The following is a 15,193-nucleotide window of genomic DNA, read 5'->3' as shown; positions in this document are numbered from 1 at the left end:
TTAATCATCTTATCCTTCAAATATTTCTAGCTTGTTACGTTCGAAGCAATACATCCTCGCTTTTGCTAATATCTTTTAGAGGAATTCCTAATTCTAGCTCATCGAGAATTCTTTTCTCCCTAGGTCCTCGCGTAATTTAGGTTTGACAGAAGTTTCGAAAGACCACTTGAAACCGTTCGAAGCACGCAAACTGATAGTTAGAATGAGAAAGGTCGTGAAACAATTACAAAATTTCTAATAACCATGGTTGAACCGTGACTCATTCGACATTGACCCATCGTTGCCTCACAGACTTGGAAAAAAAGAAAAAAAGGAACACGTATTTCTTAAATCTTCTTTTTTCCTTCTACAAGTTACGCGGTCTCTAAAGTGCTTCGAATATTTAAATAAAGAGATGACTAATTGCACTTGTCGCAATGAAAAGTCCTGGGTTGTGCTGTCGGACAGTATAATACTTTGTACGAAATATTCAAAAGCCACTGTTTCCGCTCATTAGAATTGTGCTTCCTCTGACAGATCATTTTTTTAAAAAACCAGTCCACGGTGTGCGAAACATCACCGTAAATCACGAGATTAATTATTTTCACGTATGTATCATTGTTTGCTGAGACACGCGCGCTTCTTAAACTTTCGTTGTTGCTAAAATCTCATTCTTTCTTCTCACAAGTATACCTTTACCAAATATGCCTTTCTTTTATAAAAAATGTTCCTACATCCAGGTTCGTTCCGAACCATTACGTAGGCGTACCGTCGCTAAAAAATTAACGGTCGACGACGTCAGATATATATCGTTATGACGTAATACTCCTCTTTTGAATCTGGAGGTAGCTGACAGCAAATATTTGTCAAAACGTAACGGCATTATCGATACGATTGATAACGTCAATAACAATACGTCAATAACGAGGAAAGTGTCATATAGCATACTGTACTTCATTTTACTAGAGGGCAAACCTGTATTTATTAGATACTGTTATAACGAGCAAGAAACAAAGAAAGAGAAAAAAAGAAAATAGAACTAACAAATTGCGTTTTAGTACTCGAAATAAGAATAAAACGAAAGCTCTGTTTTCCCCGATTTTGCAGCTCTGGAATAGGTAAAACCGTATACACTGTACGGTATTGGCGATTAAAGTAAATTAACAACGATAAAATCGAAGATAGTTAAGTTCTTCTGTTCTGTTCTACAGTTTTCGAGCGCCCCTCTATTACACCCCGTACGTACACTGTACCCAACTTTCTTGCAAAGAAAGAATATGTTGCCCCGCAACATATTCTTCCTGATAAGCACATATACCATCTAACTTGATTCTTTTCTTTCACTTTTGTTTCTTAGCTGTTGTTGGTTCTTATAAATTCGAAATAAATGTCCTTCTCTCCTTTCTTGATGTAGCGAGTAATTGATTTTTGTATTCAGACTCCGGATCTTCTCCGTTCGATTGTGCCCCAAAACGCATGAAGATAACCTTCTGTTTATAATGTTACAAGAAAAACGTAAACATAAAAGTACTACAAGGTCTGCACGACGTAAGTAAGTACGACAAGTTTTGCAAGATGAAAATTAAAATATCTTTTAAACTGATCATTTTTCGACCCAAATCGAAGTACCTTGATACTTTTTGCAGAGAATTAAGAAGTGTTACATTGGCATTGAAGCCTCTTTAAAGACGAATATAAAGAGAAATCAAGATATCTTGTTAAGTTTGGCCCATGAAGTCAAACAACTTTCATTTGAAACACTTTTTGCTACTACTCGTACTTCGATACTCTTAGCGTATACATTTAAAACTGACATACGTATATGTATCGTACGATCGGAAAGCGAGGGTTTTATGTTTTTTCAAGCTAGTCCAACGCATAAATTTTTGCTTTTGTATTGTATAAAAACAAGCGAAATAAAAGGAAACATGGAAACGTGAAAACAGGAATCTGTTTTGTTCGTATATTGCGTAAGAAAATATGAAACTAGTCGTTCATAAAAGTAGTAAGGGATACATAAACAACAAACAAACTACGTAAAAGTGACTTCTCACGCTCTTTAAAGAGAAGAGACGTGAACTCGTTGACACGGTGCTTATGCGCGTTGTCCAATCTCCTCGAAGGAAGCTCCAGAAGTAATGCGATAGAAAATACAAGTTCCAAGCAATTTGTATATTTATAGCAAGTGTGTATCCATGGTAACGGTTATTATAATTGACGATCTAGGCGTGGATTGATTGCAGGTTGCCCGTGCCATAATCCAGCCGGGAAGGTTTTCTTTATTACGCGATACCGGTCATAGGAAGGCTGAACCGGTATCACCGAGTGACATTTGACGGAAAATGTCGGTGATAGCGGAGAGTATTTCAAACTATAAAAGGTGCATGCGATAGATGTGCACTCGCCAGTAGGGTTTAGCACGCGCTATCTGGAAATTCAGAAACCGAGGTTGGACGATCGCGTCGACACCGTCATAAACCAAGTATGATCGATAGATAGACTTTCGATCGTTATCTTAGCGCGCACACGTTCCATCGATTACCGATTAACAGGCGTATCGTTGCAACTACTTACGCCACATTTGAACGCTTAACTTAATCATCACGTTCGTAAAACGACTTAATTGAATTAACCGGCCTAAACGGATAACTACTTCGTTACTTAGATTTATGATCGGACACTTGTCACGGTTTTAACGAGATACGCGATAATTAACCGGTACGAAAGTATAATACGTAATACAGATAGAATTACGCGTATCTACTCGTCGGGGATACAGTGCATATGAAAAAGATCAACATATAGCTGTTCATACATACATCATCGTTTATTTTCTAATTTTAGTGAATTTTAGTAGGTTTTTTTATTAATTTATTTTAATTAATTTTAATTAAAATTCCAGTAAATAGAATTCGGACGAACAAAGTTTTGCTGTTGAGTCAAGTTAGAATACCATAATATACCTTAACACGTTACGATATCACGGATATGCGTCACGACAGTAATGACTTTTTTCAGACATTTTTCCACCCATTACTTGCATCATGCATTTCCGGACAATTTGCCTGCTGAGTGTGGTAGTTATGGCTCTAGCCGCGGACAAACCGATCGCCATCGTCAGTCAAAGTCAAGATATCAATCCGGATGGAAGTTTTTACTCGAAATGGGAAACCGCTAATGGCATTGCCGTCGAGGAAGAGGGTGTTTTGAAGAATCGTGGTCAAAAGGATGCGGAAGCCGAAGAAGTTCGCGGCTCGGCCTCGTGGACCGCGCCGGATGGTACGAGAATCAACCTCGGCTGGTTAGCTAACGAAAACGGTGCCGCATTTCAAGGGCCGCATCTGCCAACGCCACCACCCACGCAACCAATACCCGTTCTCATCCAGCGTGCCCTTGACTGGATAGCCGCACATCCCTCCAAAGACGCGAAAAACGGATTGTAGTTTTCCGCTATGTTTCGTTCTTAAAAGGACAGTATCGCGCGAAGAAGTCGACCGCGTGCCTTTTTCTCCGAATGATTTAAAGAATTTGACTTTATGTACGTACGTCTCTCTGGAAATTTGAATTCTCTTGTCTGGAGTTCACCAAATTACGCTATCCGTGTGTAAATTGTTCGAAGAATATGCGACGAAGAAAAGCATTTTGTAGGAACTAAGATGTAAAAACTTTAGATTAAACGTATTATAGATCGATGAACCGACGTTATTAATTGATCGCCATAATATATTCGTACCTCGCTATCGATTAATTAAAAGATTGCTTTGTAAATATCGTAAGTAATATAGTACTTTTACAGTCGATTTATATTACAATAAAGTCGTTTGTGCTCGTGCGACGAGTATTCAACGGTAATAAAGAAATAAATCGTGTTCGTGTAAAATTAAGTGGAAAATGGACTAAAAATATAAAAGATAATCAAACAAGATGATCTATCGTTGTTACTTAATTCCATTTAAATGAAATACTTTGACAAAAATATGGAAGTCAAATCCATACGCTGCAATTAACAACATTCCGAATTATAATGCTAGCTCGGTGTACGATAAATGACAAACTGAAAAGAAAAAGGCGAACGTCGGTCCTGCGAATTGTCGTGGCACTGGAATCTCGGCGAAACAACACGCGAATTTCGTAGGCGATCTATTTGCAAGCAAAATAGCTCGCGACAGGTGCAACGCGATAACACGGAAGTCGAGGTCGAAGGTTGCCGTTGCGGCGAAGGAGACAGAGAAATATGGCATAAGTGTCAGAGTACGAAAGTTGCTCGTTGCAGCACCTGCATCGCTGCTGTCAACGATGTTGTCCTCGTTCGTTTGGATTATACACGCCTTGGTAGACGCAGAAAACCGTTTAACCGTGTAAATAGCACGCGCCCATCGTTACGCCTATTTACGGATTATTTCGTTGAATTGTTTGCGCTAGCATGGCGACAATGAAAATAATATAGACTCATGCGCGTTGTAATACGAAAATGTCATTCGGTCGAAGTGTAATAAGTGGTGTCCACTTCTTCTTACGTACTGTGGTTACAGCGACAGAAGTACAGTAGGTACACTAGCGTTCATAAGTATTTGAACGTTTGATTCGTTTCGATCAAAAGGTTGATATTGTTGTCATGTTTTCAGCGTTGTAAGAAAACGCCTCTCCATTCTTAATATTTTATCACTTACCATAATTCCTAATTAAAGTTAATCGACGACTAAATAAGTAGCAATAAATTGAAACTTAATACAAAGAAGGCAAGGGTGAAAAGAAGATAATTCATGTCGGAAGAGATACCTATGAGGAGAAGGAGAATAAATGCTATCTTTATCAAATTTTGTCTCGAAACGAAAGATATAGAAATAATTTATGTATCCATCGACAAGTAATAAAATATCATCCAATGCTATCGAACTGCATTATGCTATAGATGGCAAAATGTCCTGTTGCATTTATTAGAAAATCTTGATTTCTTAACGATGCAAACGGTAGATTCGGTGAAAAGTTTCTTAGTATACCCGACATTAAAGTTTAATAGACTTTGAATATATAAAGTTTATTAGCTCGAACTTAGCGATATTCTAAGATATCGTAAATGAAGCTGATTATCCTATATCATGGAGGAAGGCATGAAAATATATTCGGTAATTCATCTTTGTTTAAGACGTGATTTATGACTCTTGACACGTACTCTAATGATGCTCTCGGAAAGCTATCGTATATACTAAGATAAAAGTTTCACCGATGGTTTTGCATAGATGACAGAAGTTGGAACGGCCAAGCATTATGTAATTCCATTGTAAACGTGGAACATATCTCAAGTATACTAAAATAGAAGTGTATAACGCTGTCGTTCGTGAAAGTTCAACGAAAGTTTCAGACACAATCGATAATCCTTCGTCGCGTCATCGAAGAGACGTTGACACACGAGACCGATATAAGACGATTCGTTGAGAAAGTTTGGCGTTACGTATGGCTAATTGACTAACACGTGTTTAGATCAAGTCAGCAATTAGTAATAATTAAGATCGTTCCATGACATTTCACGTCTATCTAACTTGACGAAATTTAAGAAAATAGAGAACGAAATACGCTAATGTTATTTTATTGTTCTTCCTATTTTTTAACATTTTATATTTATAATATCGTACCGTTGATGTAAATGAAACGATGCGAACGCGTTAAGAGAACAAATGCCGATACAAGCTGTTAGAATTTAATCTTGGAATTAAGATTAATAATCTGTGGAAGACACAATGTTTGTATTGAAATAATATAATGTGATATTTATTAAACAATTATTACAGTGAATATAAGTAAGTGTTGTGGAATGTAAACAGTTGGCTAGTTATTCACAGACTGACTGGCTTAGTGACCCATGGCCCTTGAAAAGGTTTCGAACCCTACTCTCTATGCAGTAATGAGTGTGACCTGTGTGGGTGTCACAGAACCTTCTAGTAGCTTCACGACGTGCCCATCGAGAATGTTCCATCCATATCCTTACGCTTCTTCCACCGAATTCTCGAAAGAGCATGCACGTGCTAGCCGCCGCGGTACATCTCATGAACGCACGCTAGTGGGGATATCGCTGGACAGCGAAGGAAAGAATCCGTTCGATCAATCACCTCATCTGTATGTGATTAATATCGTTGTATTCCAACACAAGCATATAGAAAAAAGATGTTCTGTTCATAAAAATTTTGATTCTTATCAATTTTACTACTACTATGTTGTTTGAACTTTGCGTGGGATATAATTCTTAAGTTACGGCAATTTGCTGTTTCATTTGCAAGGAAATGCAACAAAAGGCAAACGAGACCGCGTTATCCACAAGACCGTCGTCTTCGAATAAATTACCGGAGGACGTCCTTTATGTCCGCGGTATCGCGATTGATTAACGATGTCGAGGCAATTCTACAGCGAGCACGTGCTTAAAACGTTGTACTACGTCGCGTCGTGCTGAAACTTTCTATCGTAAATCAGCGCGTACCTTAGAGAGCACGGATCAAACGAGAACGAATCAAATTCCTCGAAGAAACTACGCTCTTTCAGATTGCGCTCGGAATTTGTATTTTGTATTTACGATTGCAGTGCCGCGGGATTATTTTGTCGAAACGAGCCGGCGCTGATATGAATAATTGGAGCGGAATCGTAAATAATGACAAGGAAGTGTCAACAGAGAAGAGAATTTCGCGTGCATTTACAACGTGACTCTGTAGTTGCAGGCTGCACCCGTAGCTGACCCGTTCTGTCCTAGCCTTTCCTAAAGCGACTGTAAACTAGCCTTAATTCAATCTGCGTTTACATTCGATCCAGCTAACAGTTCCGGCCAAAGTGGACAAATTCGGGGCCAAAGAATAAATACTGTTTTGATACAAAGTTACGATTGAAGTTAACGTTGACAGTTCGACAAGTTTGTTTTGCCAAGCGGAGAAGCAAATTGTCGTCAAATTTTCAAGCTGCGTCCGGTAAGCGAGACGTCTCGACAATCAGAGAAACGTTTCGTACAATTTGACGCAATAACATAGGTAACGTTAGTCGTTTCTATTTTGTAATAATCTTGGTTAACGTAAAAATCAGTCTCGATATCACTGTATCATTCTCGTTTACCTTCTACGTAAATGTACGGGAATAAAAATACGTAAATACGACAGGCAAAGAGATAAGACGAGGGTATGTCTTGAATTGCAACATTTATTTCGTATGCATCGTAATATGTACGTACCTGGCAACGATTGTGTACATGTTCGCTGCCCGTGGTACATACTCGCGTCTGCATGTGTTACAATACACGATACATATATAATACGATATAATATATCGATATACAATACACATATACGTCCGTAAAAGTATACAATAAATATTTACAACAGATTGAACCAGAGTAGTACGCGTTTCGTTAGAGCTTGGACTGCAAGAGGTGACGACGGGGCGATTCATCGTAATTCACGTTAGAAGAAAATTGAACGTAGCTCGTTTTGAGATCACTGACGGTACACGTCTCATCCTTTATACCTGATTCTGGTCCTCCTTGCTCGGGTGCGCCGCTATCCATTCGAGCGCCTTTTGAATGAGCGGCGGTATTTCTGGTGTAGTGGGTAGGTGAGCGCCCTGTGGTTGAAAACCTTCCTCGTTCGCAACATACGTCAACGAGATTTGTTGACCGTCGTCGCTCGGATAACTGAAGCTACCCTGAGCGTTCATCGCCTCGTTCTCTTGGCCAGCGTTCTCCAGATGACCCTCCTCTTGCGCTTTGATCCCATTCCCGGACTCGTAGCTCCATTTGTACGAGCCGTCCGGATTTGGACCCTCTTGACTTTGGCTGACAATTGGTATCACGTCCTCCGCTGGGGCAGCTGCCACGCAGCTCGCCAGTGCGATCACGGCTACCTGAACATTCGAAAAACAGAAATAAGTGGCGACTTTGCCTTTATCGTTCTCAACGTCGCCTAACATCGAGTCGTCAGATCGCGCCGTATTGTTCTTCGACTCTCTTCTCTTATCTTCTATTTCGAACAGTACGATAAATCGCACGTTCCGACGTTTTCGCGTTGGAGCACTACTCGGAACAAGGAAACCGACTTTTGTTATTTCCAAGTCGAATATAGTTATATAGTTTCAGTAGAGCGAATGCGGTTTTCGGATATCGTTTCGAAGCACATGGTTTCGCGTTTATACGATATTTTACGAATTCGTACGATCGTAAGCGATATCTGATTCGTCCAACACGCTATCAACTTGCGTACGTTTACGTTGTCCCAATTTGAACAAAATTACGAAACAACGTTCGAACGTCCCGCGCGAATCACTCTCTAGCTCGCAAATGACGCGTCTAGCTTTTGCACCTGCATCGAACCGGCAGACACGCATTTAATTGAAGCGATTTCAAAGTTTGCTCGAGTCCTTAACGCAATGATGGTCGTTATAGCTGAGCGGTAAAACAAACGCGACACGCAATTTCGCGTAAAGACGTCAGGACAAATGGGCCGGGGTGGAATGCTGTCGTGAACGCGCGCGCCTATGTATACATACACTCGCTCAGTGTTTACGTTATTGCGTTTAAACACCTATAAATTACGTCGCGAAAGATCGATTTTCACGTAATTACGCGCCTGTGAAGCGCGATTTAAACGGTAGAACGGATCACGTATCGATTCGAGAAATCGATTGCGAGATTACCCGTCGTTTGATCCGGCCGTGTGCACCGCGAGTGGCTCGTATTGTCGAAAACGGCGGGAAGCTTGCCGCAGTAGTGATACCGTTTCGAGTCAGCCACTACTCGAATGGTAGTATGACGGTTATTAAGTCAGACGTAGTCGCCGGCGTTTCGTAACTGTTCGAACGTTTATCGCGTTAATAACATTTTCTGCTATCGATACCTTTCCGCGTAAACATCGAAACTGCTAATTGTTTACATAATTAGACAAATATACAGGGTGGTTGGTGACTGGTGGTACAAGTGGAAAAGGAGTGATTCTACGCGAAAAAAGAAGTCGAAAATATAGAATAAAAATTTTTCGTTCGAGGCTTTGTTTTCGAGAAAATCGACTTTGAATTTTCGCTCGGTACGCGTGCACTTTATCGCGTCTCGTTATAACGCATCTCACTGTAGATCGTTGTTTCGATGGAAAAATTAAAACAAAAAAATTTTTTTATTCTATATTTTCGACTTCTTTTTTCGCGTAGAATCATCCACTTTCCGCTTGTACCACCAGTTACCAACCACCCTGTATAAGTAAAGATTAATCAAGACTGCTTTCGAGTTGATAACGAACATATAACGAAACAAGTAATATTACCTATAACAAGAATACTAAAGGATTAATCGCGTGGCAAGAACGTACGTGTTTATCTACATTGTGCGGTGAGTTACAAAACTTCGATCGACTATCTAACGAGATAATTTAGAGATCTTGAAGTCCGAGACGGATGTACACCAAGCGCACACGATCCTTGTTAAAACTGCAGGCCTCTCTACATTCCACCCTACTCACCTCTCGACCATTCGTCTCGTTAGACTTGCGTAGGAAATCGCAATACGTCCCCGAATCGAGCGAATCAAACGGCACAGGCAACGCGTATCACAATATCCCGGAATGTATCACGCACAGAAACGAAAAAATCGTGTTCTCGACGGATCACTCGACGAATCTCTGTGGATCAGAGAGCTCACTCTGACGACGTTCCGATTGGTCCGGATTTTCGTTTCCGCGAGTTTCACCCTAGGTTTCCTTGTCCCGAGATCTTTCCGCTGGCGATTTTTCTCTTAATTACGCTTACCAGTGACGTATACATGCTGCAGCAGTAATCGCTGATGGGCAAGTGTTTATCAAGCCCCGCAGCGCTCGTCGTATATATACCCCTGGAGGCATCACCAATACGATCGTTTGGCCAAGTAACGATAGCCACCGTGCACCTAGGAGGACGCACATGGGACACGACGACACGGCGACAGACAGAGAGGCACGATCGAGACGAACAGAGAGGGAACGATAGTGACACAGAGGTAGAGGTACCTTAAGAGGGGTTACACGGATCCTCGTTTAACGCGCGCGCGATACGCGTTCGTGTGTATCTGTGCGAGGAAACGTACAGGGACAGCAACACATTGTACATCACCCGGAGAGAGATTACCTTGCCGGGGATCAGCATGTCACATTACGCTAAATGTCATCGGGTCCCCGTTAAAGGATGCTTGCTCAATTGTCATAATTTCTTTAACGACGCGCCACCATGCCATCGAGGCCCTTTAGGTCGACGTTTATCAGACGAGTTCGAGGGTTGACTTGCCATCTATCGATTCGCGTCAAATCGATTCGGACAGGGTTACGAGTTGGTAACCGAGACGCGTAATAGAAGACGAGAGCTCTAATAGGAGTACGTTGGATAATGATTTATATCGGCCCTGTCTTATATCGAGATAATTTGGCACAGTCGAGCCAGAAATCGTGCAGCTTAAGATTCGATTGTATAATTTGATGCTGTACAATTAACGAGTAACAACGATAACTGTCCGAAGATACTGATGTATATAGTTTAGTTTCTAAAGTAAGGCTGACGCATCTCATACTCATATATAATCTGTGAAAAATTTACTTTGCCATTTATACTGACATTGAAAAAGGAGGGAGTTCATCTTTTTCAACGAGGAAAATATTTTCGATGTATCCTGAAAATCGAAACTATGCAAATTTATCGTATAACGATTATCGACACAATCATTACCGACTTTATTACTTATAACTTATTATTACCGACAAACTGATGAGACGATTCGCACTCTGACGATCATGTAAATTTTTCTTAATTATAAAGTCGGGACTACGTTACCGATACCATCGAAAGAGTCTGAATATCACGAATAAATCTTACTTATCTGAATATTATATAATATTATACCACGAACTGGTTAGCGGTGGTCTTTCGTCGTTTGCGCTTAATTATACGCAATAGTACGTAAGATATCTGGTCGATGTTCCAACTATTTACATCGTCGTTGATTTCCTCCTTAGGAGTAAGACTCCTAAATCGAACACGTAATGCGTAGATAGAATTTTACGTCAATGACGATAATTACGTGACACGTAATAGCATATGTCGTTTTGCTATTTTATTTAAATAGCGTTTAACGCGCAATTACATTCTATAATTCTTATGTCTCGCGTTTGCGTCGTATTTCGTTTCTTCGGCATTATTCCATGCATTTCACTTTCGTTCCTTCTGGACAAAGTGAAGGTACTTTGCAACACTTTCTGTGTATCTTTCTATTCTATTTGAAACATACCAGACGCGTCACCATTACCTTGAATTAAGTATGGGCGTGCATTTGTTTAATCAATGTTACCCGATTGGAACGTCAAGAGTTGATCATCGATAGATATTAATCGATCGTATATTAATTATAATGCTTTTCCATACTAATTTGCTTTGCATAAAAAAAAATTTCTGTTAATCTAACCTGACCGTCGTACTTGCCGTACACGTTATAATGGAACGTGGCATTTAAAATCTGCATTTAATCAACGATATATGTAGCTACGCGATGAAATACAAAAGGTCGTAATCCGATCGAATATTCACCTTTACGATTAATTTTCTGCGATGCCTCGGAGGTGGTCTCGAGAGAAAAATGAGCGATTGTCTCTAATGACGTGTACTAAACCGTAAATACGGTTTAAAAACTAGCGTATAATCGTGTTCGATGATATTAATCATATTTCCACTTGTAGAAGAAGAGTTTTCATCTTCCTTCTACGATCGCTAGACCTGACTATAATCGAATCAACTGATAAATCACTCGGCTAAATCGTCCAAAGAACGATGAATTATATACCAGAAGACGTTATTCCGCTTCTTTTATGGAAAATACAAGGAATACGCGAAGCTGTAATAAATTCTCGTTTTCTTAGGAATGTCAAGTACCCTGCTGGAAACGTCAGTTGTGATAGTGCGTGATTCACTGAAGCACGTCATCGATATCTATGGACAATCTTCTTCGAGCAATGCTTCTGTCCGGATACAGGCATTTTTAACCACACGAGGTAGCAACTACGAGAAAAAATAACTTGCGGCTTCTCGACTAATGGAAACGCTTTTTCCTACGTTTTTCTATTTCGTTGCCCTTTGAAATCAGAAGAAACTAACTTTTACAGTCCATCGCGTATAATTAACATGATATGCTTTACGAGAACAATTTTGTTCCGTTTCTATGAAAGTTTCGTAAAACTTAATCCCTAAGGTTTACATGTGGTTGTTTGGGGAAAAACTTCAAGTACAAAATAGATATAGCAACACAAAAAATACTACAAATTACGGCTGCTCTGTTGTAGCCAGAGAACTTCTATGTACAGTAATGTAATTGGAGGTAAAGTGGAATTTATATGCTAGAGAAACAAAAATACTTTTCTTTACGATTTATTGTAATTTATAATCGTAAAGTATTATAATCTTCGTACTTCGTAGTCTTTCGGTGTGACACTCTAAACAAAACAAACAACGAAAGCTGTACGCCTATGATGTACCGATTGACACGTTAAGATGCAAAACAAACAGTCACCGGTTCACCAGATACCAGATAGTAGCGTGGCAAATATAGGGGAAAGTCTGTCAGGATATGTTTGAAGTTTTAATTAGCTGGGTTACGTAATATGGCCAGTGCAAACAAAAGATACGTGCATAAATATCACTCGTGAAAGTAGCGGACTAGGTACCATCTTTCGAGAATATATCGTTGTATTGACCGGAGCGTCGCTCGAGGGGTTGAACCGAGTCGCCTCTACATCTGCGTTCTTCTACATTCTTACTTCGTTACGAAAATTTACTTTCCGTAGCTTACTTTTTCTCGTATGAAGTTAAGAAACTTTCTAACAAGCAGGTCTGCTTGTAACAACGCATCGATGTAAAAATAACTTTACACGGAACGTTTGCTGTACGATGAATACGGTGAATTGATACTACAATCTTAATCGTTCGATCTTATATTCGCGGATATCGAACAACACAGATGTGGGAGACGCGATAAAGTGGCGGGTAGCGGATACATAAATTACAAAAGTAGCTAGATTTCCACTTTATGACGATAAAACACCTCGATGAAATTGAAAATCAATTGCTGCTTTCACACGATACGTATTATGAAACGTTGAGGAATAACAAAGGGAGCATCGAAAATTATACCACTATAATTTCCGAGCAAAAAGCATCGTGGCAAACTATTCTGTATTCGGTACACCGCGTCCGTGACTCGTTCGCGGAATAACTTCTTCCTCGAGATTAATACCCGGACTTCGGGGAGCTGAATTCACGGTTTGTAAATTATACCGCTTTGAATGCCAGCCCACGCAAGCAACAGCCACAGACTGAACGACACGAAACCCATCGATGCGAAGGAATCGTGAATTTTCGTTTCCCTAACGAAGCGCTGCGATTCTTTTTTTTTAATTGGTGATTAAACATGCTCGGTAGTCTCTCGTTATTTCGCTGCGGCGAAGGCTTTCGCGTTCCCTCATTTTTATCTTGTTTTTTTTTTCTCTGTCCCTTGTCAAAATTCGTTTCGAAATAACTGACTCATCGAGAATTTGCGAGAACCGATCGCTACCTTGGAAATCTTTAATAAGGATCTGTTCGATTTTGTAAACAAGTTATCTTCCTAGCGAACCAACGATATTTACACACATTGTTTTCGTTTCCTACCATACACTTATTTTCACTTTCCATTATTCATTAGTATGCCGTTCTCTTTCAACGTTCTTTTTATATCCTGCCTCGTTCAGCAATATTACGCAAAATATTTACTAAATGCGAGATTAAAATTTAAGAGTCAACGGTAGAGCGAAAGGTTATACGTATACACTTAAACATATAATAGTTTAGTGATGCAATAGCTCGAGCATTATCTTGTCTTCCGAGGGAATAACCAACATGTATAGAGTAATCAAATGTACTTGCGTCACGGCATCTTGCTTACACTTTGGTACAAACCCGATTAATAACGTTCTACGGCCTGAAGCGATCGATTAAGCGAATGACAAAACTGAGTTTAAAAACAATAACGAGTGTTATTTGTCACTATTATAAAGTGCTATAGCTCGGTAGACAGATCTGTTAGCTCCTTATCCTATTACGATGTTTCTTACGATGTCCTTTCTTGCAAAGCAAAATTGCGTTTCTATGGCGGAAAGCATCTCCACGGTAAATACGCGAAGATAAGAATCGAATCGATATTTGTATTTTGTAATAGAGGGAAGTAAAGTGATTCGATCTATGGACGATAACGACGATTTATGATAGTCCTCTTCGATGAAAAAAAAAAACAAATTCCTGACGTTACGAAGCAGATGGTCGAACAATTTGAACCTTTTTCTTACTTTAGGCGACTGCCTGGCTTAAAAAATTCCTCGGAGGAAATAAACGAAGGCATTGATCATCGTTAAAATGTCAACGATGAATACGAGAACTGCCCGAGAGTCAAGAGCCGACCATATTTACGGAACATAGAAACTCCGATGTTCGTTGGACCAAGTCGTTCGACTCTCCGAAAAAAGGTAATCGTATGACAGACCAGCAATAAAGTCGATGATTCTTTTCGATCGTTCGTTGCTTTCATTGACTCGCTTGTTCGATCCCGCTGATACACTCTGACTTTCTCCCTCTCCCTTTCTCTCTTTCACATTCTTTCGCATTCTGATTCATAATCTTCAGTTATTCCATCTTCCTTCTCCCCCCCTCTCTCCCTCTCATCAACATTTATAAATTTCACCTTATGCGCTCATACATATTTTAATTCATCTCCTTGCTTCTTTCTCTGTGTCTTGTTCTCCTTTCATCCTTTTTCGTGTCACGTACAGTGTTCGCCAAGCCGGTATCTCCATCTCCGTTTCAACGTTCATCCCACTCCCCCTCTCGTTCTATCCGTCTACATTCGCGTGGGGTTTTCATTCAAGTACGCATTCTTCGGAATGCGCAGGGCTCGTAAGTGCATCCGCGTGTAACCTTTCTGTAAATATAAAACCTCTATTGCAACAACCGTGCCGCGTATCGTACTTATAAGGCCGTTGGAAATGCATTACCTTGCCATCTGATATTTTAAATTTCCTCGCTGTTCTTCCTTTGCGAACTTTCGAAAGCAGTCTGCGCGGTAGTTTCAGACTCTTGGAGTCGTGCGATCGAACCCTTGACAACAATCTCTTTGGCACTCGTTGTACTTATTCTCATGAGTTAGCAGGTCTTC

General features: G+C 40.1%; 2 protein-coding genes across 2 annotated transcripts; one reads left to right on the top strand and one right to left on the bottom strand.

Moving 5' to 3' along the window:
* The first annotated feature begins 2,210 nt into the window (after window positions 1–2,210).
* Window positions 2,211–3,912, top strand: LOC138180666 (endocuticle structural glycoprotein SgAbd-8). The gene is made up of 2 exons (XM_069114729.1): window positions 2,211–2,461; window positions 2,998–3,912. Exon 2 carries the CDS (start codon window positions 3,024–3,026, stop codon window positions 3,420–3,422), a length of 399 nt encoding a protein of 132 aa, XP_068970830.1. The 5' UTR covers window positions 2,211–2,461; window positions 2,998–3,023; the 3' UTR covers window positions 3,423–3,912.
* A 3,225-nt stretch (window positions 3,913–7,137) lies between these two features.
* Window positions 7,138–9,868, bottom strand: CPR22 (cuticular protein 22). The gene is made up of 2 exons (XM_069114854.1): window positions 9,745–9,868; window positions 7,138–7,854 (listed from the first exon to the last, which is right to left on the bottom strand). Exons 1-2 carry the CDS (start codon window positions 9,757–9,759, stop codon window positions 7,474–7,476), a joined length of 396 nt encoding a protein of 131 aa, XP_068970955.1. The 5' UTR covers window positions 9,760–9,868; the 3' UTR covers window positions 7,138–7,473.
* Between the last annotated feature and the right edge of the window lie 5,325 nt (window positions 9,869–15,193).

This window comes from Bombus flavifrons, chromosome 6 (genome assembly GCF_040668555.2).
Source record: "Bombus flavifrons isolate JBK064 chromosome 6, iyBomFlav1_principal, whole genome shotgun sequence".
NCBI classification, from domain to species: Eukaryota; Metazoa; Arthropoda; class Insecta; order Hymenoptera; family Apidae; genus Bombus; species Bombus flavifrons.
The sequence above is the reverse complement of the archived record's forward strand: the minus strand, read 5'-3'. Positions and strand labels throughout refer to the sequence as shown.

Coding starts and splice junctions, on each gene's coding strand:
- LOC138180666 (XM_069114729.1), top strand. CDS start 3,024: ATGCATTTCCGGACAATTTGCCTGCTGAGTGTGGTAGTTATGGCTCTA.